At 40.3% G+C, this 26,693-nt stretch overlaps 1 protein-coding gene across 2 annotated transcripts; it reads left to right on the plus strand.

The window, feature by feature from the left end:
• The first annotated feature begins 86 nt into the window (after positions 1–86).
• On the plus strand, positions 87–26,613 carry LOC110977353 (uncharacterized). 2 transcript variants are annotated; one of them, XM_022231390.2, is made up of 8 exons: positions 87–244; positions 4,433–4,773; positions 6,165–6,460; positions 10,608–17,621; positions 18,547–18,698; positions 19,958–20,070; positions 21,370–21,448; positions 23,257–26,613. In XM_022231390.2, the coding sequence occupies exons 2-8, from the start codon at positions 4,646–4,648 to the stop codon at positions 23,326–23,328; spliced, it is 7,854 nt and encodes a 2,617-aa protein (XP_022087082.2). In that variant the 5' UTR covers positions 87–244; positions 4,433–4,645; the 3' UTR covers positions 23,329–26,613. The 2 variants fall into 2 exon arrangements, with proteins under 2 accessions (XP_022087082.2, XP_022087083.2); XM_022231391.2 differs by having other exon boundaries at positions 21,373–21,448.
• The last annotated feature ends 80 nt before the right edge of the window (positions 26,614–26,693 follow it).

The following is a 26,693-nucleotide window of genomic DNA, read 5'->3' on the forward strand; positions in this document are numbered from 1 at the left end:
AACCGTAAGTTTCAGTATTCAAATTTTGAATTTGGTTTTGGATGTTTTAATAATTATTTTATAAATTTACATATTTTTTTATTGCAGCGAAAGCTGACATGTCTCCCTGTGAGAGAGATGGCGAAAATAGAAGATTATGACAGCAAATTTTGCAGAACTTACTGTCGCATTTCGGAAGATTTCGCTTTTACTCGTTTCCTGTAGCTTATAGAAAGGAGCTAGCTCAGCATAATTACGAAGCACGGTATGGTTTATTGTAAACTTATTAGCCTAGTCGAAGATGCTTTGCACTCACTCGTAAAAGCTCAATTTATTTTTCCATGCGTTAGGACGGTTGCTTGCACATACATGTGCACAGTATGGTAAACTATGTAAACGGTACATGTTCGTGACATGTATATACATGTAGGCTAATTACTAACACTAGGTCTGCATTGTATGTAAGATCTAGAAGTGTACAGTGTACGTGTCTGTATACATATGGTAGACCTAACGTGCCAGTAAAAGTACATGTACATTTTTGTACATGCAGGACGGTATCGTGTGTATGGGTAGGCCTCCACGCATGATACATGTATGTAATGCATCCACAAGTCACTATAATTTGCGCACTTAGTACTTTGGCCAAAATTTGCCCTTAAATATACTAAAATATTTATGGCTTCATTTTCAGAAGTTGAAAGTTTGACTAAAATCCTACTTGGAATAATATTATGAAGAACATTGGAGGTCACCAAAGCAACAGGAACAATGTCGCCTGCAAATGAGTAGGTTCGGCTGTAGTAAAACCTACGTCACCATAATTCGCGCATGTTTTTTGCAACTGTCATTTTATGGAGTATCGGTAATGCCCTACTTCTGATAAATCTGCCAGTTAATGTCTTTTGAATGAGGAGTTATTTTTTGCAGTAATTACTTTGGTTTTTATAATGCTGTTTGAGGAAAAACACTTTAGGCCTAATTCACAATAGCTTGACTTCCCATCACTTTCTTTTTTTCGTTCTCCTAGATCATAATTTTTTAAAATTTAATTTAAAACGACAGTGAGGCATGAAGTTTTATTGTTTCAAAAATATCATAATTAGCATTAAATTAATATGAATTAGTTATATGGATATTAGGACAAAACTTTTCTTTCTATGTGCATTTTTGAAAAAGTCGCAAAATACAGTGTCAGTGAATCCGCCCCTGGGAATATCAACATATAAGGTGCGCGGTGTTTTTTCAGGCTCCGTATTTTTGATAATGCCTTCAATATTTGACAAAAGTTGATCAAAGTTTTCATTAGTGCCCGTATCGGATGTCCAACGTCGATCATGAACGAACAGCAATCATTCATCCTTTTTCTAGACAATTTCAGCCGGTTCTTTTTTGAATTTAGTCTGTAAAGGAAAGCTTTATGCTCAACATTTTTCCCGAATTCTCCATGGAAAAGCTTGCGAAAAGAAAAAACGTTGAAGTGACGATTGATCATCAACAGTAAGTTAACGTCAGATCATAACTTCATTGAAGGGTTTCACCATGAGAAAGCTGAATGCGCAAATATTTGTACATGTATGTGCGAATTAAGGGTACTCCAAGATACATACGGTACATATTTGTGCATAGGGTGTAAAGCAGCATCATATATATGGATGTCATGAGTCATAGATGGTGCTGGATATTTGCATCTAATATTCATGTGGTCCAGTATATGGTTGAACAGCCAGATAAAATTTTGGCCAAGGTAAACGGAAAGAATATTGCAACTTGCCACCACCTCAGGGGTACAAAGTCTACGAGCAGTCAAGGAAAAATTTTTGTGTATTTCCTAACAATGAGTCCCATCTATGGATGCCAGTAATTCCTCCCTACAGTAACTTAATAGCCATTAGAAAGCAAAAACATGTCCAGAAAAGTTCAATTTAGGAGGGAAAATACCAAGCGGTTTACTGAGAAAACATTTAGAATTTTCCGGACCAGTCTCATAGGGTTTGTGTACAGGGTGTCAAGTGGCATCTGTATGGACCTCTCTCCTTTTTTCTCAGTCCCAGATTCATGTCTTTCAGCATTTCTGCAGTGACTGGCCTTTATTGAGATGATGCATGATAAAAAAGGTTGAGGCAGTATGCAACATTCTTCCCAACAAAATGATCTATTCAGATCATTCTTTGTAGCCGCTTATATGCTTTGTATTGGATGCCTCTATAAAACAGGCTGGAAAAATTTATTGCAATGGCTATTGTCACTTCACTTTAAACTAGCTGCTGTCTACTGGTACTTGTGTCACATCACTTTGGAGCATTAGAAACAGGAACTAGACCAGTCTGTAACAGGTGGATTTCTTTATTTTCCTTTAAAGAACCCTCCAGGGATATTAATCCACTAGAAAAAGGAAGAGGAAAACATCTATGAAAAATAAACGTCTGATTTGATAAAAAAGAGAGAAAAAACAAGACTTGAAACAAATGATGAATGCCTCAAGTCTTAAACCTACATGTACCGTTCATGTACATGTACATTTAGGTTAATGTACTTGTCTACTGGTAGACAGATAATGCTTATTGTGTGTGACCGTAGAATTTGGAAGTCGCATTCCTGCTTCTCTAACTATGGTATAGCCACTATGAAAATTTTATTTTCAAGATTTGAATCTAGTTGTCTTGTATGGGTCATGTGGTCAGTGGTTAGTGGTTACTTGGATGTAAACAATAAGATATTTAGATTGTGGGTTTTGGCAAAAAGGAAGGAAGCGAATCCTTTCATGTTGTGTATAATATTTACAAGATGGCAGCCACTCTTTTTTTTTTCAATAAAAGTACAAGCCAAGTGCCACAAGTATGTTCCAAGAAAAAGCTTTTGTGTACGTAGATTTACATTGTAAAAAACTTGGAACTTGAAAGTTAAGAAATTGGTGCACAGTTACCAAAAATTCTCTTACCACACAAATTTGTATTTGAATGTAACCATTTTTTTACATGAGGAAAATAGTCACAAAAGCTGAAAAAAACCCTAATTGACAATGATACATGTGCATGTGATTTGCCTCAGAATACTATGTAATACTAAAAAGAGTACACAGTGCTAACTGTGACCACATCAAACCAAGGAGAAAATCAAAAAAAGACTGTCCTACTGTGTCCACTTCCTGACAACAGCACAGACTAAGCTACCACGCGTGGACTTGGATCGCCATCTTGGGTGGCTGTGTGTGTGTGTGCATGCATGCCCAGTGACAGCCATTCTGAAAATCACCGTAGCAAATGCACAAACACTTGCTCAACCTCAGACTTTCTAACTTGCTGCTGCTCCAGTTTTGTCACAAATGATAGATAGTTTCTTGTAGTTTCAGAGATTGTAACTCCAAGAAAACTGTACGTTACTTGGGAGAACTTTTAATTGTTCATGAAACTGACAAGCTATATGCATTTATTCAAAATGCAAAATCAGTTGAAATGAGTGTGGTTCCCTGGGTAGAAAACAATTTATCGGCTTCACTTCACTTGGATGTCAAAATGTCACATTTTAGTACTCAAAAATGATACATGCACACGTACATGTACCTTTACATGAGCACAATGTATGTACATATGCAGTAGTCTACATGTACATGTATGTATGTCGTTCCTATTTTACTGGAAGCACGTTGGCTGACGGCACGGCATGGTCAACTGTCATAGTGGACAGTGAGCTGTTACAACCGTGCAGACTATAGCCGCCATGCAGCTAGATTTGATGTGGGCATTGTAAATGTCTTGTAGGATGTCAGTCAAGGTAGAAAATAAATTTATATTCACAATGTACATGTACATGTATTAAGTACATGTATACTTGTAGCAGTCTTAATAGCAAAGCGCACGATGAAGATCAGAGCATGTCATTGAATTTGTTCTATGAAGTCAATATTTTCAGTATTTGGTACCTGTATACCTGTAGTAAGCACTTTATTTGGTGACTACAATTTTATTTCAGGCCAGGACATAGTTTCTGTAGTTACATGCTCTTCAATTCAGTTGGCAATCAGTAAATTGTGTTTTCCTCTTTGATATTTCTCAGACAAACATGAGTGCATTCATATGTTTACTGTTAATTTCAACCAGTAGAAAATACATGTATGAGGAAATATTGTTATGGGATGTTTTCCGGAAATATTTGTAGTATGTGAGTTTTAAATAGCAGTGATGTACATACATATACATACACATTGACATGTACATTGTACTGGACTTTGCACACTTTTCATGACTTTCAAACAGGGCTTATGTTTCTGCTGCACAGCTTTTGGTATGGGCATACTTTGTAAATTTGGACATTGTAACGCATTAGGAGATAGCAATGTTATCTACGTATAGGCATTACCACTTGAATCCAAACTATATTTTTTCTCTGTAAATTTGAGAGATATTACTGAAATGTTGAGTCAGCATGTATTGTCTTTCCCCTACTTTTCCAGACATGTGATACCATACCGTACACGACAACTGTTGCTGCCTATTTATTCCTGCATGAAACTGTACTTGACGCGGTCAGGACTTCCTGATACATATCAAAACAGCAGCACCGGTGATGAACAAGAGGTATTTGGCTAATGCAGCTCTGTAAGCTAGTGCCATTTGGTTTGGTGCATAAGGCAGCATAGTCATGCTCCCTTAGGCATGCAGAAGGCATGAATCCAGACAGGCAAGTCTACTTGAATGCTGCAATGGCTGGGGGCGACCACGGCTTGGGCTACACAACTGTGCCCATGGGCTGGAATCGTACTATTTGGGGTGATGGTTCTGTTGTGTACGTCAGGTAAGAGACTCCGCATCTCTTTTTTGCATCCTCTAGGTTGTCAGTGTAAAGGAGGAAGTGTGTTTATTATGTTTATCAGTGCTGTAAATGGTAAAAATGCATTTGGAATATTCAGTTTTATGGGCTCCATAGTCTAATGACCTGTGTAAGCATAAGAACATTGTATATTTATGTGCATGGGAGACCCCAATAATGGTTAGATCACCATGTCAATTATTGTATTTTAGAAAACTACCCTGTGGTGGTTATTCTGATCAGCTGTTTACTGTTTGTTGTCTTGAGTGTACGGTCTAGTATCCTGTGCATGGGATCCCTCCCGTGTACAGATGTATTTGACAGTAGTACATGCACGTGATGTGCTCCATTGGCAAGATAGTAAGCTTTGCGTTACATGTATGTACAGGCAGATGCCTATTAAGGTTTGAGGTGCACTCAGTCCTGTATAGAATAGTCCAGCTGTGATGATACAACATTCATATATATATATTCAACATATTCCTTACCCTGAGATGCAGGTGCATTTTGGAAAGTCAAAGCATGTTGTTGCATGATTGGCTGAGAATTCATACGAAGCATGCATTCAACCTCCATGTGGGTGTGGCACTTCGGCAGTAATGGCTGCTGTTTATGTACTGGTTACTAAATAAGTCAATAAACTACCTAGTTGCATTGTGAAGCTTGATTGCAATGACTTTGACGGTGCATAGACTGGGGTGAGCACATTATCAAAATGTCCTAACTTGGCTTTTTGTGAGTAGGCCTGGTGTTAAATTCATACACACATTCCATAATTGAAGCCTCAGACACGTTTGGTGGAACTTTGTTCTCTTCTTCAGTGTATGAGAACTGCATGTATTTGACCTTCTTTTTGGTTTGTTTGACCAGAAAGGTGCACTTTTAAAAGATTTCTCTTGAGAACTGAGAGCTCTGTTGGTGTGAAGTTGTGTAGGGAAGACACTTGCAGTTTGCAGGTTTTTTTTTTTTTTTTTTTCTGTTCAATTTGTGATCCAAAAATTACTCATCAGAAACATATTGGCTTATTGCCAAGCACAATGCACATGTACCTGTACTTACACAACAGTGAATCACTGAAAGAAAAGGAAATAGAGGTCATCAGTTGCCAAAAATTGGAGCATTTTTTTGTGCATAGATAAATCCACATGGAGGTTTTCTCCCCTGGAAAGAGATCATGGTTTTGCCCATCAAAATGGAAGCATGAACCAAAAATACCTTCCAAAATGGCAAAACCCAAAATTGAAAACAAGGTTAATTTGAAACAGAAAGGTGCATTTCAAGGATTGTAGCGAAAACAAATTGCATTGTGTAGACCTTTTAAGGAAAGAGGTCTACAACCATTTATTCTTTACTGTCTCCCGCCTTTCTGTATATAGCCCAAGCGGTCACCTTTTGCACTGTGCCGAAGACCTGCAGCGCTACCTTCTAGCCGAGGGCACCTGTAAGTGTGGGCTAGAGTGCCCCCTCATCATTGACAGGGTCTTCAACTTCAACCCCCGGGTGCCGGCGCGGCCCAAGCTCCCAGCTGATGTCCTGGCGGAATGCCAGCTGAATTCGCTCTGCAAGCACCGGCGCAAGCTGGTGGCCATGGCCATGGGGTTGCAAGGGAACGAGGAGGCTCTGGCAAACGTTGGCCCTCCTGGTGGGGGCTCAGTGTTTGGCCGAAGCAAAGGTGAATATAGTTTTGCTGGAATTTGTCACTGTTCATGCAATGTGATGCGTTCATGTTTTTTATTTGGTACTCCAAACTTTATATTTTAAAGTTTAATTTCACATGTTTCCTATTACATATTAGTAACCAGCTTTCTAGTGAGTCCTTGCAATGGAGCATTTGTCTACAGTAATAAGTAGTGGATTAAATAAGCTCCAAAGCTTGATTTAGGAGAATCCTGTTGTTAACCCTTGAAGTAATTTAGTATACTGTAGTGTTCACTTGCAGCATGTAATGAAAGCAGTAAGCCGACATAGGAAAGCCAACTAGAGTGTAATTACTGTAGGTATGTTTTTTTTTTACTTGTGCATATTTTCTTCACTTTATTTGTTTGCAGAAGTAATCTATTCTTACAGCTTTCATTTAGAAGAGTATATGTATACATGTACATATGAGCAAATTCTCAGACATGTCATAATGGCTGCTCAAGTATGACTGGATTTGGGTTGATACTGTACCTGACGACTCTATGATATTCATGTATTTGAATGTACATGTACATGTATACAAGTAGATGATTTTCAGTCGTGCGATTTTTGACTGTCAGCATTCATTTAGAGAGATGTGTATGGAAATGCGCAAGCCTTTGAAGTTTCTCAACAGTCCTGCGTTCATGAAACTGCCAATAGAAATGCATGTACACAGTTTTGGAAATGCACGGACACGGTGCGCTTCCTGAAATACCTTTGCCTGTCGTGTTATGTCACGTGGAAAAGCTCTATATATCCTCTCGCTGTGCTTAGGCATGATTACATTTTGGCTTCAAAATAGAGTCTGTCAGTGAGGATTTGTGAACATCTTTATGCTGAATACATGTACATGATTGAGTATTATTTCATAGCTGCGTGTGGTAATAATACCAGTAAACGGTTGTTTCACAAACTAAAACTCAACCATGCATAGCACAAGTTTCATTTGTTAAAAAAGAGCAACTGACGGAAAATATGTTTGATTAGTACTTGCAGAGTGGAAATTAGGCTAACAAGGTCCATATTGTGTGCAGTGACAATGTGCATGGACCTGCCATATGTCCCGTCCACCACATGCATGCAACAGTAACTATCATGGAAAATAGTTGCTGAATTGTTACAAACACAAGTGTTGAGACCTCAAGGAAAATTGAAAAAAACAATACAGAAAGGGGGAGCAGGTCGTACCAAGGGTGTCCATGTCAAAGAGTTTTCATAATTTTGTTCATTTCCAACTGTGTTTTTTTTCCAAGGCAATTTAATTGTATTTGCGCATGTATATGTATGTGTGTGGTTTGCTTTTATTTTGTAGATACATTTCATTGACTTTTAGCTTACCTTTTTCACCCCAAAGACTTTTTATCAGATACCTCCTGAACATCAGTTTTCAGGGGAAAAAAATCCTCATCTTGCATTCATCAAGAGTACGGTACAAAGGCTATTCACATGTGGATGTTGTGCATCCTACCAATCTTGAGTGGTTTGACATGCACATCTGTTGCATTAATTAGGAGTAATAAGCATTTGTGGATTTACAGTGGACATTCCAAAAGTTACAGGGAAGGTTGAGCAAGAAATGCATTTGGAATGAATTCACCAGGCCTCTGAATACACGGACACTGCACATGTACATGTACCCGGTATGTGCATAATTCGACACTCACAGGATATGCATGTTACATGTACTAATGACATTCATGTACACGTAGTGCACATAAAAATTATTATAGCATGGCACAGAAAAAAAAGAACCCGGAAAACATTATTCCCATAAAATTGAGGGTTCTGCCAGCATGCTGGCTCTACCACACACATTTAATTGCAAACCTACATGTACAAATCATTCAGACACATTTACAGTACCAGTATATGTGCACTTCTCTGTGTAACTTTCAGTCTGTGGCATTCTATGATTTACATTGACTTGTTTTATTCTTTTTGTTCTTCAAGTACACGTACATGCACACTGCCTTGTCCTGAATGTATGCGTGTACAGGTTATTCAGACATTTGATCTGAAATGGTTGTAGTACATGCACTTACTGTACATGTATGTATAGTGCTTGTTAAGTTTTTATATTAGACTTGTAAAGTGCCTATATGCTTTATCCGATTCGTAAGTGACTTCGTCACAAAGGCGGACGCGCCATGATTTGCAGGCTCCCATTGGACGATCACTGAAGTTACGCGTAAACTTCTGGCTCGATGTAAACTGCGATCAGTGCATGTAACTCTATGTGCAGTGCTTGTGCAGTGGGCGTGGTTGAAATTGAAGTGACGTCACAATTACGAACTGGATATTTGTAGTCAGATCTTAGTACAAGTTTGCACAAACTTAAATGTGAATGCTTGGATATGTACATGTACTACAGGGACATATATACACATACTTACTGGTACATGTACTTGCATCTCCCACATAAGGTCGTCATTTCATATATGTATATACATGTACACAAAGACCTGCATACTTTGGTGAATTTGCCACTAGTACCTGACTTTGTGATAATGTACTGATAGGCCTTCATACATGTACCAGATCAATGTCAACATCATGCTGTACAAATTCATGTATTTTCTCCACCAATCTGCACTGTATTTCAGTTTATTTCATGTTTTATTTGGTCAGATGAAATGCTCTACAAATTCCTGTCACACCATTGAATGACTTGGTATAAAAATTATTTGTAAATGTTTCATTTTTCAAAATCTGAATCAATTTTAAAGGGGTGAGATCTGCTGTGTTTCCCGCCTCCAGCTGAAAGGACTGGTTCTGTTAAATTTCTCAACACACCGATGTACTGAAATGCAATAAGGCAGGCATGGAATGCTTTGGCATTTATACATTGTACATAATAGATATGTCTCTACCAAATACTGTGTGTCCCTGTGACTTTCCAGGTTATCTTGTAATGTAACTTTGAAGTAGAAATGTTGTACACTGTATGTACAGCAACGGTATCGCCAGTACATTCATTTGTTGGCTTGCTTTAATTTTGATTCAGAATACATACATGAACATGTAAGTATTCATGTACCTGGATGTGTAGTAATATTGACATGCACATGTCCACGTACTGGTAGGTTTATTGCATTTAATGTAATGACCTTTGAAGAATTTTCTTCCAATATGACTCCAACGAATCAATAATTGAGAGAGCGAGAGAGATGCATGAGATCTAGTGTTCAAACAGTTTTGTTTTTTGTGTGGATTGTTGTTATGACAGGTACTCGTAGAAGTGTGTTTGCATACTGTTTGTATGAATTTCAAACAGGTTGGGATTAAATGTCTTGCAAAAAAGAAACCTGTGAAATTTATTGCTACGGGTGATGCAGGAGAATCGATACATGCATACCGGCATACTGATAGCAAGTGGTACAAAACTAGATACCTAAAGACAACTGGTGAATTTGATGGGGTTTCTTTGTTAAGTGTTGGTACAAAAGGACTACATGCATACGTGTACATGTACATTGCATCACAAAGATGCATTGGAAATTCAACGTGCCGTTTCAACCCAAGATCTGAAGGATAAATGTATGTACACTACGAACTGTAAAGTGATATTGTCATTAACCCTAACACTCCTCAGTCCTCCAACAGGTGAAGGATTGAGGAGGGTTAGGGTTAATGAACAAGGTAATCATACGCATGTACCGGCATGTATTCCATTTTATTTTGTTTCCCTTTTCATATGCAGTTCCTCAGTCCTGATTGAGGTGTGCGATCGCACATGCGCACTATCGCATCTCCAGAAGCTTCCACAAAGGCGGAAATAATTGCCATTCTCTCTGTACCACAACCATTTTTCAAAATTTATGTAAATCACACATGTAGAAAGGTGTAGTTGTATTTTTTTTCATGGCTGTGTGGGTTTAAAATTTTTTTTTTACAAATCTGAAGGAGTTTGTACATTGAATAGGTGAAAGTGGAGAAAATCATAAGCAATTTGGTTTGTTCAATTGGATTGACCTGTGCTTAAAAAATGGACGGTACTTGTGCTCGTGCAAAGTGGCGTACTTTTAGTAACGTTTTGTCCAGGTAGCAAGTGATCTGCTTTTGAATGCTGAGTGGTACAATAGCACACAACATGTTTGTACAGATATATTTAAGCTTGTTTGTGTTACCCCATTTTGCAGGTTCCAAGAGGTCAAGATCAAAGTCCAAACCAGAGAGTGGTGTTGACTTCCAGCCTCAGAACATGCCGGCATCACAGGTCTTAGCCCTGCAAGGTGGCCACATGCATCACATTCCTGGCATTGCCAACTTTGTGTCACCGTTAAAGTCTTTACCCTTTGAGCACCAGCTGCAGCATCATGCCATGGACTCACAACAGCGCCAAATCCAAATGCATTTCCTGCAAATGCAGCGCCCGGAACTCCTGCAGCAGTGCCAGCAGGTGCAGCACCAGCTGCACCCTCAACAGCGACCAGCCCCTTTGCGGAGAGGGAGCCAGGAGGTTGAGTCGTCATGGCGTTCATCTGCTGAGCAGCATGCTCCAGAACAAAGAGCAGGGAAACAGCTTCATTCCAGTCCACCTTTGCCATGCCCAAACAGGCCTTCCTCCAATAATGCTACTGCAGGGCCACAAAGCACTCCCACCGCTGCAAATCCCCTCGTCACTGCTCCAACATGCAGTAAAAGTCCAAGGTTAAGCAATGAACTCCTGTCGCCAAGCCCAAAAGAGAAACAATCTGCTCATGGCCACAGTGCACTGCCGTTCCCTTTTCAGAGGGAGGCACACCAGCTTCTTGTAGATGGGCAAACTCATGGCATCCACTCTGATGCATGTGCTCCTACAGTAATTCCACTGCTCAGTAATATTTACCATGCTCCAAACAGGGCTTCCTTAATAGCTGCCAATATCAATAACAGTCCAGCATTATTTGCAAACCACAATGATGAAGTCTTTTTTATGCAAGATGGAGCTAAGAAGGGTCCACCCCAACCTGTTCAGGATTCAGTGGAAGTCTCTACTTGTCAACCAGTGGACAAAAATAAACTGGGGAGAAAATCTCCTGTTGCTAGTCTGAACGTTAGCTCCCCATCGCCAACAGCCAGCAAACCTATCACTATGCATTCTTCAAAAGTGGATAAGCAACTTACAGCCAGCAGTTTGACATTACAAGAAATATTCAAGCAGTCACTTGAAGGAAGTGCCTTCCCTGCAAGTAGTCTGCTGTCAGCAGCTGCCAGAGCTCAGCTTGCAAAGCAGCCTCAGTTTCCGGATGGTCCCTCAACCCATCATGCCGGCGACCTGATGTCTGGCATGGGTCTGTTTACTAAAATGTCATCAAATGTGACAGGCAAAGACCCAAAGCTTGATTCAGGGTCTTTGCCCAGTGGTGACAGTGTACAGTCTTGTGAGAACAGAAAACTTGTCGCAAAGTCAGGAAATGTGGACACTGTTCAGTCCTCTGAGGTGTTTGTCAAACGCTCCTCTTCAAACCCTCAACAAACAGATGAGTCCCCAATTCAGTGCCTAGAGAATGCCGTACAAAACTTGCAAGACCAGCCTGGTACGTTAAGGCCAACTACATGTATATCAGTCATTGCAGTTTCTACTCCAGATGTTCCCCAAGTTAGCTCTGCGGAAAGGAAAAGGCCAAGTACTGGAGGCGTTGAGGAAATAGTGGAACCAAGCGTTAAACGACAAAGATTACAAAGTACTGAAACTTCGCATGAACGTGCCTCTGTGGAAGCAGAGACAAAACAGTCAGAAGCTGCAATGTCAACTCACCAAGTGCCTGCAATAAACTCGGAAAAAGCCTTACCAATGCACCACCACGATACAACCAAGGTAACTGGCTCCTACAATGTTGTCTGTTCCACTGGAAAAGCTGCAAGCTCTGGCAAACATCCAACTGTGGAAAATGCAGAATTGGTAAGGTGGCAGCAGCAGCAACAAGAGTGGTACGCCACCATGCTCAGAGCGAAACAGCAACAGGATGCTGGAACTATGCCTGTTGAACATTTTCCTCACATGGGACCTCAGATTCGATCAAGAGGCCTCCAGGAGCTCCAGTATATTGCCATGGGTGGCAATCCTACACCCAGGATGCCAGCTATACAGCAACAACCCAACATGGGTCATATGCATAGATTCCCTAATCAATTCATGAATCCACAATTCTACCCCCATCAGGCTAACTTGATGCATCACGTACACAGAATGGGAATGCCCAGCAGAATGGAATATCCCGTAGACTTGTTAGATCCCAGAATTGCTCAGAATTCAAATATGTGTAATACTAACATCCTACAGTCGATGCTTCAACAGCAGCAGCAACTTCAGCACTTGGGCATGCTTCAGCCTGATAACTTACACCACCCCATGCATGTCATAAATCCTATGCATCATGTGGACCCCTCTCACCATATGTCTCCAGCAGATATGTCAAATCTGCAGCAGGCTCATGGACAAGGCACCCCTAAATCATCAACACCTGCACAGCGCAAGAAAAGTACCAAATCTGTCAGGAGTGCAAGCGCCTCTTCAAGCACCACATCCACAGTGGACCTACATGTAGAGGATCAAGAAACCAAGGATGCAGCTTATTGGGTCAAGGCTGCATCCAAAGTAGGGGGAGTTAAGAAGGTCAAGGACATTCTCGCCATGACAAGGTCTTTGAAGAAGCACAACAGTGAAGCAGGACAGGTTGAGGCAATCTTCCAGGCTGTTTTGGACTCTGCTAGTGGCGGAGTGAAAGTAATCATCAGAGAGGGGACACGATCTCAGGAGGGATTGCCCTCAGAGAATGCTGACTCTGACAGAGGGAAAGAATCTAATAACTCTCCAAAAGCTCCTACTGAAACTATGGAAACAACGGAGACCATGTGTGAAGTATCTGAACAGACATCTAGTTCCTGTAATCAAGAGCAACAAAATACAGATGAGCTTTCTGGCAACATTCATTTGGGTAAGGACTCACCATCACATGATGCACTAAATGTTGTTGCCCAAGAGACACCTGACAAAGAGTCCTCTATGGCACCAACGTCAAATAGCCCAGATATACCTCCATCACAAGTGGAACCTGGCGAGGTGCATTTCACAAGGAAGCTTCCCCAGTCCACTTTAACTCAGACTGAACTAAACCCAGAAATCATCGATTCACAGACTAAAGACTGTGAGCTGGTGGCTGTGGGTGGGGATGAAGTTCTGTCTTCTGTACAATCTGACAAGGATCACTCAGAGAGTCCAGTCCATGAAGCAACAGCATTGGAGGCAGAAGGATTCTCTGAAGCCCACCACAAAGCAGACACGCCGGTGAATACTTCTGATATGTTGCACATAGAAGTACCTCATGATAAAAACCACGTTGAGCTAACACAGAGAGAAGTTCCTCCACTTCAAGACGAAAAATTTCCTGCCTCTGAACAAGCCCTGTGTACATTGCCAGACCAATCAGTAAAATTACACGTAGCTGACAGCCCAAAGCCAGCAAGTGATCCAGGCACTGACATTTCTAGCAGTGGGCATGAAGTGGAGAGTGGTCGAGTTGAAGACTCTGAAGCTGATGATAAGCGCCAAGAGGAGCCATCCCACTTAGATGAATCAGGTGATGACTCAAGTGGGGAACACTCTGACGAGCATAGTGGTGTTAATGCTGGCAACAGTGATGATGGCATTGAAGCCGAAGAGCACTTGATTCTGTCTTGTGAAGAAAAAACACCCATGGATCAGTTTTCAGAGCATGCTGAAGCAGCTGCAGTCATATCACACGAAAACAGCTGTGTGATACCGGTAGATGAAACAGTGCCAAATACAAATAATTTTGAAGATCTTTCAAGTGATGCTTGTGAAAAAAGGGACACAGAAGATGCATTAGACAGTATTACTGAGCGGCAGGGAAGTCTGTCTGACCAGCTGGGCACTACCCAACTTGATGCTGCAGATGATGATTCTCCTCAGAAGGACCCCAGGGAAACCTACATTGATCAGGTAGAAGTAAGTGCAACAATTGATCAAAGGTGCTCCCTTGAGATGGTGGACACAGAGTGTACAACATCACTCCCAGATGGAGGATCCAAGGTAAGCTTAAGCAGTGACCTTGAAAGAGGTCATCTTTGTGATGCCTCAGGAGAACTCACAGATAGGATGGCCCCTGTTAGTGACATGGATCTCTTGCATGAAGGAAAAGACCCAAAGGCTCCAAGCAGGTCATGCTCTCCAAATCCTTTGGTTGACGTGGCGGACAGATCAGTCCAACATCAGAGTGTGGAGGATGTTAGTGTTCAGCCCTCAGAAACAATTACTGCATTCCATCACAGCAATGACAGCAGCAATGATAATACAGTACTGGGCTCAGAGGATGTTGATTGTTCTGCTATGATAATGGAGTCTGAAGAACTGAATTCATCGCTAGACAGAGGAGAGACACTTGTGAAACAGGACACAGCCAAAGAGCAGGAACAGATGGAAACAAGTTTGCCCCAAGCACAACTTTATGAATGGATGGATAGTGAGCCAGCTGAACAGTGTAAACCAACAGACAGCGACAGAATAAAATGTGATGAAGAAGTTGATAATCAGCCATTGGAACCCACAGTGGAGAGACATGTGAAACACAGTAGAAGTAGTGAACCTGAACAAATGGAAATAGATACACCTGTCACTGACATAATTCAGCATGTACAGCCATTGGATTATGAATCAGCAGAAGAAGACCTACGTGTACTTACAGACAGTGAAATATTGAAACATGATGAAGTAATGGATAACGACTCATTGGAAGATATAGTGGCTAGTGACCAGATAAAACATGATGCACCAGCTGATGATGTAACAATAACACAGGAGGGCATTGAGGACACTCAACCTGTTGATCTGGATCCTTTCATAGGCACTGAATTACCTGAACAAAAGCAATCAGTTGACAGTATACCAGCGTGTCAAAGTTCGGTTATTGATCAACATGATTCAACGCAAGAGCTTGAAGCAGTTGAACAAGTGCAGTCATTGGACACTGAACCAATGAAGCAAACTTCAAATGAGGAAGACCAACTAGTGAAACAGAATCCTGTGTCATTACCAGACGACTTACTGCCTCATGATGAGTCAGGGGACACAGCGGTTGTGAATCAAGAACTTGAGAATCAACCAGCTGCATGCCATCCATCGGTAGACAGTGGACCAGTGCAACAGGAAAAGCCAGCAAATCAAGGTACCGTGATAGATGATCGACCAGATGACCATGACAGTCAACCAATGGATTTTGAACCTGTAAAACAAGATAGCACTGTGGTTGATGAAGAAGAACTGGATGTGTCTGTCACTGAATCAGTGGAAGTGAAAGAACTAGGTACCCTCCAAACAGTACAACAAGAGCATGTAGGGGACACTGAACTGAAGGAACAGGTTCATTCAGTACAGATTGAAATAGCAACACAAAATCAGTTGACTGAAGAAGATGAAGATGCTGGTACAGGGTCTGTTGATCAGCGTCAAGTGGATGGCATTGAAGCAACAAAATCGGAGCATTCAGAAAACACTGACATGGACGGTAACTTAGAAGACAGTTTCCCACGGGAACAGTGCCATGTACACGACAATGAACTACTGACACAGCGCCTCACTGACACTGTTGAATCATCATGTGAAGGTGACTTGGCAATAGGCGAAGAATTGGATAGTCATAGTGCACAAGCTGGCTCAACTGTAAAACCAGATCATGCTTTTAACAAAGAATCGGATCTGCAAGAGCAGTCGACTTGCTCAAGTTGTGATGCAACAGATGACGCTCACATGACGAGCACTGAACCAGTGGAACAACATTGCGCGGATTACGGAAGAGCAGACACACCAGGTTGCACCGAACATATTGAACTGGTGAAAAAGGCCAGATTAGAGTGCATGAATCCAGTGCGACAAAATGACCTAGAAATCAGTGGACTTAAAGCAGACAGTCCTTTTGGAGCTGCTGACACACTGGACCAAAGTCAAGACCCACAAACAGTAAAACAAAAAGAAGCAGTTGACTGTGAATCTGTTAGAGGAGATAGTTTGATAGAATGTGAACCAATGGAACAACTTGAAACTGTGCCGTTGGAAGAGGATCTGATGGACAAAACTTTTGCTTGCACCAGACCTGATGATTCATGCGATAATAGAGACACAATGTTAGATGAAGTTGGGTCACAACAACAGGCTTGTCAGGCTACAGAGCTAACTTCCTCCATTAATCAAAATTTAAAAAATGACACAGAATCTAGTGATGAAGATGGTAAAAATGTAGTTAAATCAAATAGCAATATGTCTTTTGCCAAAGAGGAAAACACGGCAGCACATTCATATATCTCTGTTGAAACACAGTCCCTGGAAATACAGCATGCAGCTCTGGGATTTGAAAGGACTCCTGAAGAAGACCCCATCCCATCAGAGGCACCTTCAGAAAGCCAAACTGCTCCAGAAAGTGACAGTCTTGTGACTCCTCAGGGTGATTCATCTCATGCCGCCACACAGTCAGTGGCAAAAGAAAGTACCTCACAACCTTCACAATATCCTAGTGATGGCTCTGAACTCAACTCACATCCATGCAGAAGTGTTGCAGGATCAACTCACAGTTTGACTCTGCCCTCATCAGAAAATACGCCATCTTGTGTGACCTTTGAAACCTTGGCACACAGCAAATTGGTGTCCAAGAGTTCACCATTTGTTGTAAATGGACCACCGTGCATAGACATGGATCCTGTTGAAGAGGTTCATTTTCCTGACACTGTCATCCTTTCAGAAACAGCAGCAGCCTCTGGGCAGCAAACTCTGTCTGAAGCCCTTTCAAGCCCACAAGTTTTGTTCCAGAATGCAGAAGGTTCCACCCCCAATGGGATACTGGAGTCTGAGTTCCTGGATGGTGTGCCCAGAGGTTCAGAGTTGTCTCATGATCAGCACTCAGATAATCCAAGCCAAGAGGCCATCTCTGAGGGAGAAACACAGTCCCGATCAGATGATGAACGGGAAAACAGAGAGAACAAACCTTTGACAGATGAGCCATCTGTCCAAGAGATGTGTACCGTTAAGAGGGAATCCAACTTGAAAAGGGGTGTCTCTGAGACTCAGAAGGGAGTATTTAGTGCCAAGGATGCAGGATTCAAGAAAGAGAGACTAGCCCAGGAGGCGCCTACTAGGGTATTACGTGGCAATGTCCGAACAGGTTAGTGAAGTTCGGCATTCATATTTTTTAGTTCCATCAGGGTATACCACTAATTTAACACGGATTTTGGACACCTTAACCCAAAAAGAGAACATGAACTTACAAATGATAAACGAGCAATTGCTAGTACTCCACAACAAACTTGGTAAAAATAATCTTTACATGTGAGAAGACTCATTATTGAATTTGGATTTATCTGACAGCCAGAATTAGAAGCAATCACTGTGATAACACTGCACCAGAGTTGTAATAAGTTCAGTCAAGCCATTGTAAAGTAGTGACTTTAGTTGAGTCATTGTAACGTATTGACTCAAGTTGAGTTATGCAAGGATTGAGTGAGTCAAGTATTCAGCTCAAGTCAATTCGAATAAAAAATATTTGAGCACAACTAGATAAATCAAAACAAGAGAAAGTCATTTTTTGTCATTTTAAATTTGTTTCTTAAGATGTGGTCACACCACATCTTTCTCCAAATGATAATTACACATGACACAAACATAGACCAGCACTGTAAGTCATTATATTTGGTTTTTTTGCAAAGAAGTTTGCTTTTATTTTGAGACTCAAAATCTTATTTACTTTTACTCCAGTCAGGTTTTCTGATGAGGGATTCGAGTTGAGTTGAGTTGCCAAATATTGTGACTTGAGTCAGACTCAAATCGAGTCATTGACTTGAGTCATTACAACCCTGCACAGGGGCTACACTGGCATCAAATCAGGGGTTAAAATGAAAATTACCCCAGCATTCCTCAAGCCATGCCATGCATATTTGCACCTGCATGTGGTATTTTTTTCACTGGGACTCTCTTGAGTGGTTGCATAGTGCTGTAGATCTCTTCCTGTGCAGAGGTCACAGACAAGTGAGTTTCATTTCTTTCATCGCTTTGTCCGGAGTTCACCCTAATTTGGTTTCTTGTTTTGTCAGACTCGTCCACAGAGTTTAACACATCGTTGTTCCCTCGCCACTTGGAGATTGGGGATCTGGTGTGGGGACCCATCAGGGGTTACCCATCTTGGCCAGGGAAGCTGGTCAGTGAAGCAGAGGTCAGAGGTCGCTCCAGGAGGGAAGAGGGAAAGGTATGCCCTGTCGTATGTCCTGTTGTGGCTCACACACATGCTGTAAATTACTCCATGCCGGAAATGGTCGCTGAGCACCGCTACTCCAGTTGATCAAAATGGCACAGATTTCGTCATTTCATGTATTGCAGAATCTAGGTTAATAGGATTTGCTTCCCTCTCTTTGTTTTCAAACACAGATGATTCATTTTTCAGAGTTTTCTTTCCCTGGAAAAAGATATATTCTAATTCCTCTATAAAATTTAAATGGCTGTTTAACTCATCACTCTGAATGTGTCAAAATCAAACATTGGGGTTTTTGCAGCCTTATGGGAGGTTCTGTATTACATACATGTAGCCCTTCCACTATTGCTGGGTTCATGTCTAAATTTCTTTAACCCTATTAACCTAACCTTCTCGGCCTTTTTACTAGAACCATCCCGAATCCTCCAAAATCCTCAGATTTTCAACATGAAAAAATTGCATTCAGCCCAAATCCTCCAAAATTTCTTGAATATGTCATTTGGAGATGTCCTAACTGCCCAAATCCTTCAAAATCCTCCAGCAATTCCTGTCATTATGTTGAGGCTGTGTGAATGACACTCTTGACCTGTGCAGTTGATTCAAAAGAAATATCAGGCTGAATTTGTGCTTGACTAAGCACAAGAACATAAGCTCTAATCCACAACCTTCACGTGTGGTATCCTTCAAAATCAACCATGCACCTTTGCCGTACACCCTGAATCCTCCAAATTCTTCCACTTTACAGATTTTGGAGGATTTGGGAGGGTTAGGGTTAATGAAATTCACAAATTATGTCTTTTCATCATCAGATATTTTGATCAAAACAATAAAATTTGACTTTTATGACTGTATTGTTTATGTTAAATACTAATTATCACATATATAGCAACACAAATTGAGATTTCATCCCAACTGTTCACGGCAGGTTAGTTTACTTGCCAGAAGAAACCTGTAACATAGAAAGGAAGGGAACCCATATATAAATTTGGGTACTACTGAATAACCACATCAAAATTTGAAGCCCAAACCATAGCCAATCAAGGGGCCTTATGTGCTTCAGTTAGCCTATACATGGCAGACACAACAGGAGGGTGCTATTTGGTTGGGGTAAAACCTTGTGGGTTTACTCCAAATGTATCCACTTCAAATAGGGCCCTCCTGCTGTGTCTGCCATGCTTCAAAAAAGGCTAATCTGAGCTGTGCTCCTTCAAATGCTCCTTCAAATGCTCGACATCCTTATGCAAATCTTTACCCAGATGTGGGTCCGATGGTTTGGAGATCACAGCTGCTCACAAGTCGAGCCTGAGAAACTGAAGACTCTATCCGAGGGACTGGAGGCACATCACAGTGCTAGGCAGAGCTACAGAAGGTAATCGGAGAGGAAACCAATTTGTAGGGACGGGGGCATAGTGGAAATTAAGCACCACCAAAGTCTGCCTTATACTGGCTTGACCTGACTGTACTTATTGAGGCACCAAGTCTGTGCAACAGACAATTTAGTGCTTCCTTGATTATTAGGCACTACGTTGAGTGCGCTGTTGCCTATTGGTGATGCGATCTGGGAAAAACCCATCAGACGTCCCTGAACTTTTTGGGGGGATAATGGCAAAATAGTCTCCTCTTTTTTTGACAATTTGAATTTTTTACCATTTCAATTGTTAATAATTACAACTTGCAATCTCTCAGTCTGTCAATTTTGTGTAATCTTAATGAAATTTTTCTCGGTGCTTTAAAGCTTGGTTTCTCAAAATGAGGGTTAACTGGTTTTTATAACTTCCTGTGAGCATTACCTGTAACAGATAACCTAGAATGAGGAATTAAACAGTTTTGAAAACAGCACAGTGTCCTCGTTAAGTTGATGGATAAAAGAAAATAATGACAAATTTCGACGTGTGAATGTTTTTCCCAGATCACATTACATTTAAAGATGCAAAAGAGGCAAACATGGGCTGTGAACCCCCCCAAAAATAGGTATTTAAAAATACAAGACAAGGTTTTGGGTGGATATTTCATTTGCATTTTCCCCCAAAGTGTGCCAAAAGGCCCCAAAATGTAACCTTACCCCAACAAGGACAACAAGGTTATGTAACAATTTTTTTGCATTTTTAGAGCCCCCCTCCAAAAACTTTTGCCCCACCCCCTAAAATTGGGTTCTGAATCTGGTATCGTGTCGTCCTGTTTCTCAACTATTACATGACTGGGCATACATCATGGACCTGAAGAAAGATTTTTCTGTTTTCAAGAATTCGAATCTTGCACATTTCTCCTAACCCAACTAAATACACTGACATAATGTCCCATTTGTTGGGATGCCAAACTCAGTTACACATCAAAACAAAAGTTTGATTTCCTCTCAAGCTGCAAACTAAATATTGGCTCAAGACTCACTTTGTGGCATAGAAGCTGCAGGATTTTTATGTGGCTTTCTTATTCTAGTGTTTAAGGTTTTGTGTGAATATAATTCTTTTTTTAAATTCTTGTAAGTTGATTCTGTATGATCATTCGTATGAAAATGGCACATAACAAATGCTCAATGGTTATTATTTATATAGAATTGAAATGAAGGTGCAAAAAAATTATGCTGAACCTTAGCTTTGGTTATGTGTTGTGTCGTAATACAGAATTGTACTGTTGATAATATTTTTGTATTCTTGATGACCTCTTTCAGCAGAGGGCGGAGGATGAACAGCACACTAGAGGCAGCCATCCAAGAAGCCATGAATGAACTGGACAAGAAAATGGAACAAGTAAGTAGGTGGGCTCCAGAGACTGAAATTAATCACCAAAAACGCTCTGATGTCATCATCATTTGCCAAATATGTCAAGGTCTCGCGAGATGTCGTGCGCGATGCGTAGTGTCAAAGTCATAGACTTAAAAGATGCTTTTGGTGTACACTCGGCAATTGCAGTGTATTGAAGAGCAAATTCTGAAGTCCTGAGTCTCTTAAGTTTTGGTTTCTCTACCTTTTTTAATATCAGAATTCTGGCCATCGCAAATTTGACCTTGTCAAAATGAGAGTTGACTGTATGTCAGCATTTGCTTTGTTAGTGACTTCATCATATACGAGCATTCTCTACAGATTACAAATGGCCATTAGCTAATATACCACTGCACTGCTTCCAATCATTCTATTCACACACCGTGTAAGTGGGTGTGGTTTAAGATGCTACACTTGAATGAACTGGATTACAAACTAAGAATGGTTGTGCATTATTGTCTTGACTCCACAAACGCGAATGTCTGTTGCAAAAGTTGAGCTTATCACTGATATGAATTGCCCTCATTCCCAAGTTGGCCATACTGATTTGAAAGTGAGTTTACTTTTGTTATTTTGGGAATCCAGGAATAAAATGAAAGCAACGAAAAAACGTCATCATGGATTAATTTGTTGATGATGAGGAATGATTGAAAAATGTGTGTTCTTTTCTATTCAGTTGTACTGAGCAACATTTGAAAGAAATGGAGGTGAGGCGTGGCACCGTCTGGCACCATGCTATTTGACAAATTACAATGAATAAGATTTAGGGGACATGATCAAAAATGGCTTCCTTGTGAATGAGGTCTAACGTACGTGACCTCGCAGTCGCCAGGTCACCAAGTCTGATTGATTTTCACAGTAAGTGATGAAATAAGGTATTTGGCAACTATACAGTCACAGACTTTATTGGCTTCGCCTAAGGGATGCTAATTTATGACAGATTTTGCCCTTACACAGACATGTATACGTGTATTCACACTGCAATCAAATCCCACTTAATCCCACTGTTCACATCCCATTTCAGCAAACTTGTGATTTTTTGTTGGACCACATTGGGAATACAGTGTGAATATGTGCATTGGTGTAAGTGCAAAACCTAGCACACAATTAACACCTCCAATGTAAAGCCAATCAACATCATTGGCTACTTGCAATACCCGGTTGTACACTGGATTTGAGTCAGCTTGCTGATCCCAGCAAAATTGATGGCCGAGTGGTTAAGACATCTGCGCTAGTGGGCAGGAAGTCATGGGTTCGAATCCCACCCAAGCCACTTTCAGACCACACTTGGAACACAGTTTGAATATACACCTTGGTAGTTTCTGATGAGTAGGCTGGTTCCTCCACTTTGCATCCTGTGTGCATGTACACGTACATGTAAGAAAAGGGCACTTGCCAGCCTAGCTGCAAACCAAGACATAGCCACTTATGTTTTCATATTGTAGTCAATCTTGACTTAGTTAAATGTTTTTTCAGTGGTAGTTGGGTTGGGGTTGTAACAGATCTGTGTCAAGAGTTAGGGTGGACAGGGAATTTACCACAGCTGCTCTGCTGCATGCATCAATCAGTGTGAAACTCAGAATGGTTTAATCACTGAAAATGCCCAACATTTGTATGTTGTAAGCAATGCTTGTTAAATTGTGAGGTGTTGGTCAAGATCGTTCCCTTTTCCCTTTACACTTTTTATTGGTGAATTGCAGATTATGTTCCCCTTACTCAAACAATGGTCTTTTTCTAGCTTGTGTTAAACGTACATTATCTAACTACATGTAGTATCTTCCACTCTACCTTTGCAGGCCAAAGAAACCAAATCCAAGTCAGTGCCTAAGTCATCACGACCCAAAACTAGATGCAAGAGACTAAGGTGATCCGGTCTGTGTAGAGTATTTATCGTTGCTTAGATATATCTTCAATAAGTTAAACTCAATATTGTTGTTAAACAGTATATATTTATAAAGATTTCAAGTATGACTACAAATTGTGGTGTGGGATGTTTTTGCCTCCATGGTGTTTTGCCACGTGGAGTGAGTCAGAACTAGAAACATGTTGAATGCTTCCTCTGACACGCTGCTTTTTAAGGCCTGAATGTGTATCGTTCCCATGTAAAATGCATTCTACTTTAGTCAGCAGCTCGTGCAGAAGCCATTGTAATGTTTTTGTGAGAGAAGCTCCTCATGTAAGTTGGAAAGACTTAGCAGGTAGGGACCATGCCATGTTCCTAGAAGGAGCACTGCAAAACAGGGCGGGGAATGTTACCATTTGAACATCTCCCAAATCAAAGCTTGCACAAGAAATGTTTTGTTTTGTTTGCTGTGTTTATTTTTGGGCCAAACTCCTCAAACCCTCGTGGCTTTAACTTGTCTAAAAGTATTTGACACTTAATGGGGATTCTGTTTTGAAGCTCAGGCTGCAGTTTTCTTTGCTAGCTTGCGTCTGCTTTTTGTTTTTCAAGCAAGTGACAGGTTGTTAAAAGTGACACTTGGAATGGATGGTTTGTGCGGTGTTGTGAATTCCGTGTTCACTGACGTTGAAATCAGAAAAATGCTCTGAAGGGAGGGGTACAGAATACTTATTTTGAAGAGCAGTGTGTTTCAGTGGGATTTTAAATAATGAATTGCTGTGTGTTGATTTTTTTTAAAAAGTATGTCGATGTACCCTTCTCAGGCTGTCCTATCAACAGATCAACCCTAACCCTTTTTGGCCATTTTGCTAGGCACCACTCTCAATCTTTCAAACTCCTCCAAGTATCCATTCAGGAAAATTCCGTTCAGCCTCAGTCCTCCAATATTTTCTTGAATACACGCAATGGAGGGGTGACCACTGCCTCAGGCCTTCAGAATCCTTTGGCAATTCCCGTCATCGTGTTGAGGCGGTGTGAATGGCACCCCAGAGCAGAATGGATGATTTCATGTATTATTTTGACATGACTATTTAAGCGAGACTGAGCATAAATCACACAAGGTTTAACCCACAGCCTCACTTCTGAAGAGTAGCAACTCAGTAGCAGTGTTCATTCACCAGCCCGTGAATGTGCATTAAAAATGTTTATGGTTGTAATGATGTTTTGAAAGTTTGACTTGACCTGGAAATGCTGAATTTTTTTTCACACCTATCTGTTTGTCTTTTTCTGTCCTTTGTTTGTATAATTGATATTTCATATTTTTGTGTAAGTAATCATGCATCATAAAATATTTTGATGTACAATTTTAATGTCAAATGATATTTGGTTCATTTTTCTTTCGATTTTTTTATTCATTCACTAGAAATAGTTTCTAAAGTAGTGGTTTTGTCCTCTATGAAGTAACAGTTTTTTTTTTTTTTTTTTACTTTCAGTTTCTTGGTGCAATAAGAGAATATCAGACATGGTATCTTAAGCATCATTGCCAAAAAAAGGTGCGAAAAAACTGCTTAGAACTAGTTGAGCAGTGTGTTCAGTAATAAGTACACGCATTACATGCTGCACTGTCCGGGGTACATGCAGTGACATTCCATCCCTGCTGGTTGGAAAAACAAAAGTTCTCTCTGAAACAGGTTCACGCTCAACCAAATCTGTTGACTTGGAATAGACCTAAATGAGCAGCATGTGTATTTCACACCAAAAAATCTTATATCTCGGGTTTTTAAGCTTCAGCTGAGGGGTCCCAGCACCTACATGTACATGTATACGTCTATTCTTGGGGATTTACAAATGCTTTCATAAGGTTGAAGTGCAGAGTATTTGGGCATTGATGCACAGGGTCAGCAGTTTACAGGACAGTGGACTGTAAGATAGCAATACTGCTTGGAATTTCAAGATTTGATCAGAGTACACAGGTCGTTCTTAGTCCATTTTTTAGCAAGAAAAAGTATGTAAGTAGCAGTGAAGCTCATGAGGATATGCATGTGTATCAATAATGTTGAACAAAAAGTTGCTCATGGTTTGCTCCAACACTAAACGTACCTCAATATAGTTTGAAAGCTTGTTTTCATCTTAATTTTCAATAATTTTAACAATTGCCAAATTTAGTAATGAATTTTCATTTCTTTGACTCCCAAAATATGTGCTATAATGCTATTGCAATTGTCGTTTGCAAAATGCTTGTTTTATCTTTTTGGTGCTTTTGAGTTTTCCCTTTTTTCCCCTTGTTCATTTAGGGTTTCATTGATATGCCAATAAGTGTTCCCTTTCATATATGTCTGGTTGTCTCCATGAATTCCATGAATTTTTTTGAACGTTCATATCGCTTTCATTTTTTTGTGTTACACTTATTTTTTTGCTTTTGTGTTAAAGTTGGTTAAAATTACTTTTCATTTCCCAAAGATAATTTATTATAGCCTGACTCTGTTGTTTAAAGGAAATTCATTGTTTGGTGGTTCTTCTAAGCCTTTCTTTATGATTACCCTTAAACCCAAACCTTTGTGTAATCATGTCCAGTTTTAGCCTTCAGGCGTTTTTATTGAAGCTAATATTTGTAAATTGTTCAAATGTTAAAATTCCTGGTGAATCCAAGTTTTTTTTAGCTTGGACTCTTTTTATGCCCTGCATTATTGATTTATTAACACTGGAAAGATTTTTGTTATAAATCATAACCACAGGCCAGTATGCAGACAGACGGGCATTTGAGCTTTTTGCATTTTTAATTTCAAACATATCTCAGCGCATCTGAAGCCCATTGCTGTGGACTCAAAAATGTACCAGGTTTGTTCGTAATTTTTGGAGTTTGTCGTATGCTCTTTTTCAAGCGTTTTTGTGAAGTCCCTCTTAGTATTCCTGATTTCAAATATTAATAATAAAGTATGTGTTGTAAAATCTCCCGCAGCTGAGAGAGATGATCATGTCTGTGTACTGTATGTATATAGATTGTACAAAATCCTGTACAGACGTTTATGTAAATTGTATTCAGACAGCTTGTATAGTATACATTGATTAATTTTGTGACAAAACAAAATGAAGTTGATAGAATACTCGGCTTGTACTCCATTGTAAAAAAGTACATATAGTTCCACCAGGTTGTAACCAGTGAGGAACTGTCAAAACAATTTTTCAAGTTTTAAAACTTTGTCTTGCATTTATGTGAATTTTCAACTTATTATTGATATGTTTATTGTAGTATAGAGCCTTTCCCTGGTTCCTTATTCCAAAAGGTAAATAAAACATAACAGATAATGTGAAAGGTGATTTGTTAGTTTTTTTTTACGTTTGTGGTGTGCAAATCGCCACTGACCACTTCTCGTTTGGCTTTTTGTGCGGTGT

Source organism: Acanthaster planci, linkage group LG08 (assembly GCF_054643075.1).
Source record: "Acanthaster planci isolate LZ-2023a linkage group LG08, COTS_SCS, whole genome shotgun sequence".
NCBI classification, from domain to species: Eukaryota; Metazoa; Echinodermata; class Asteroidea; order Valvatida; family Acanthasteridae; genus Acanthaster; species Acanthaster planci.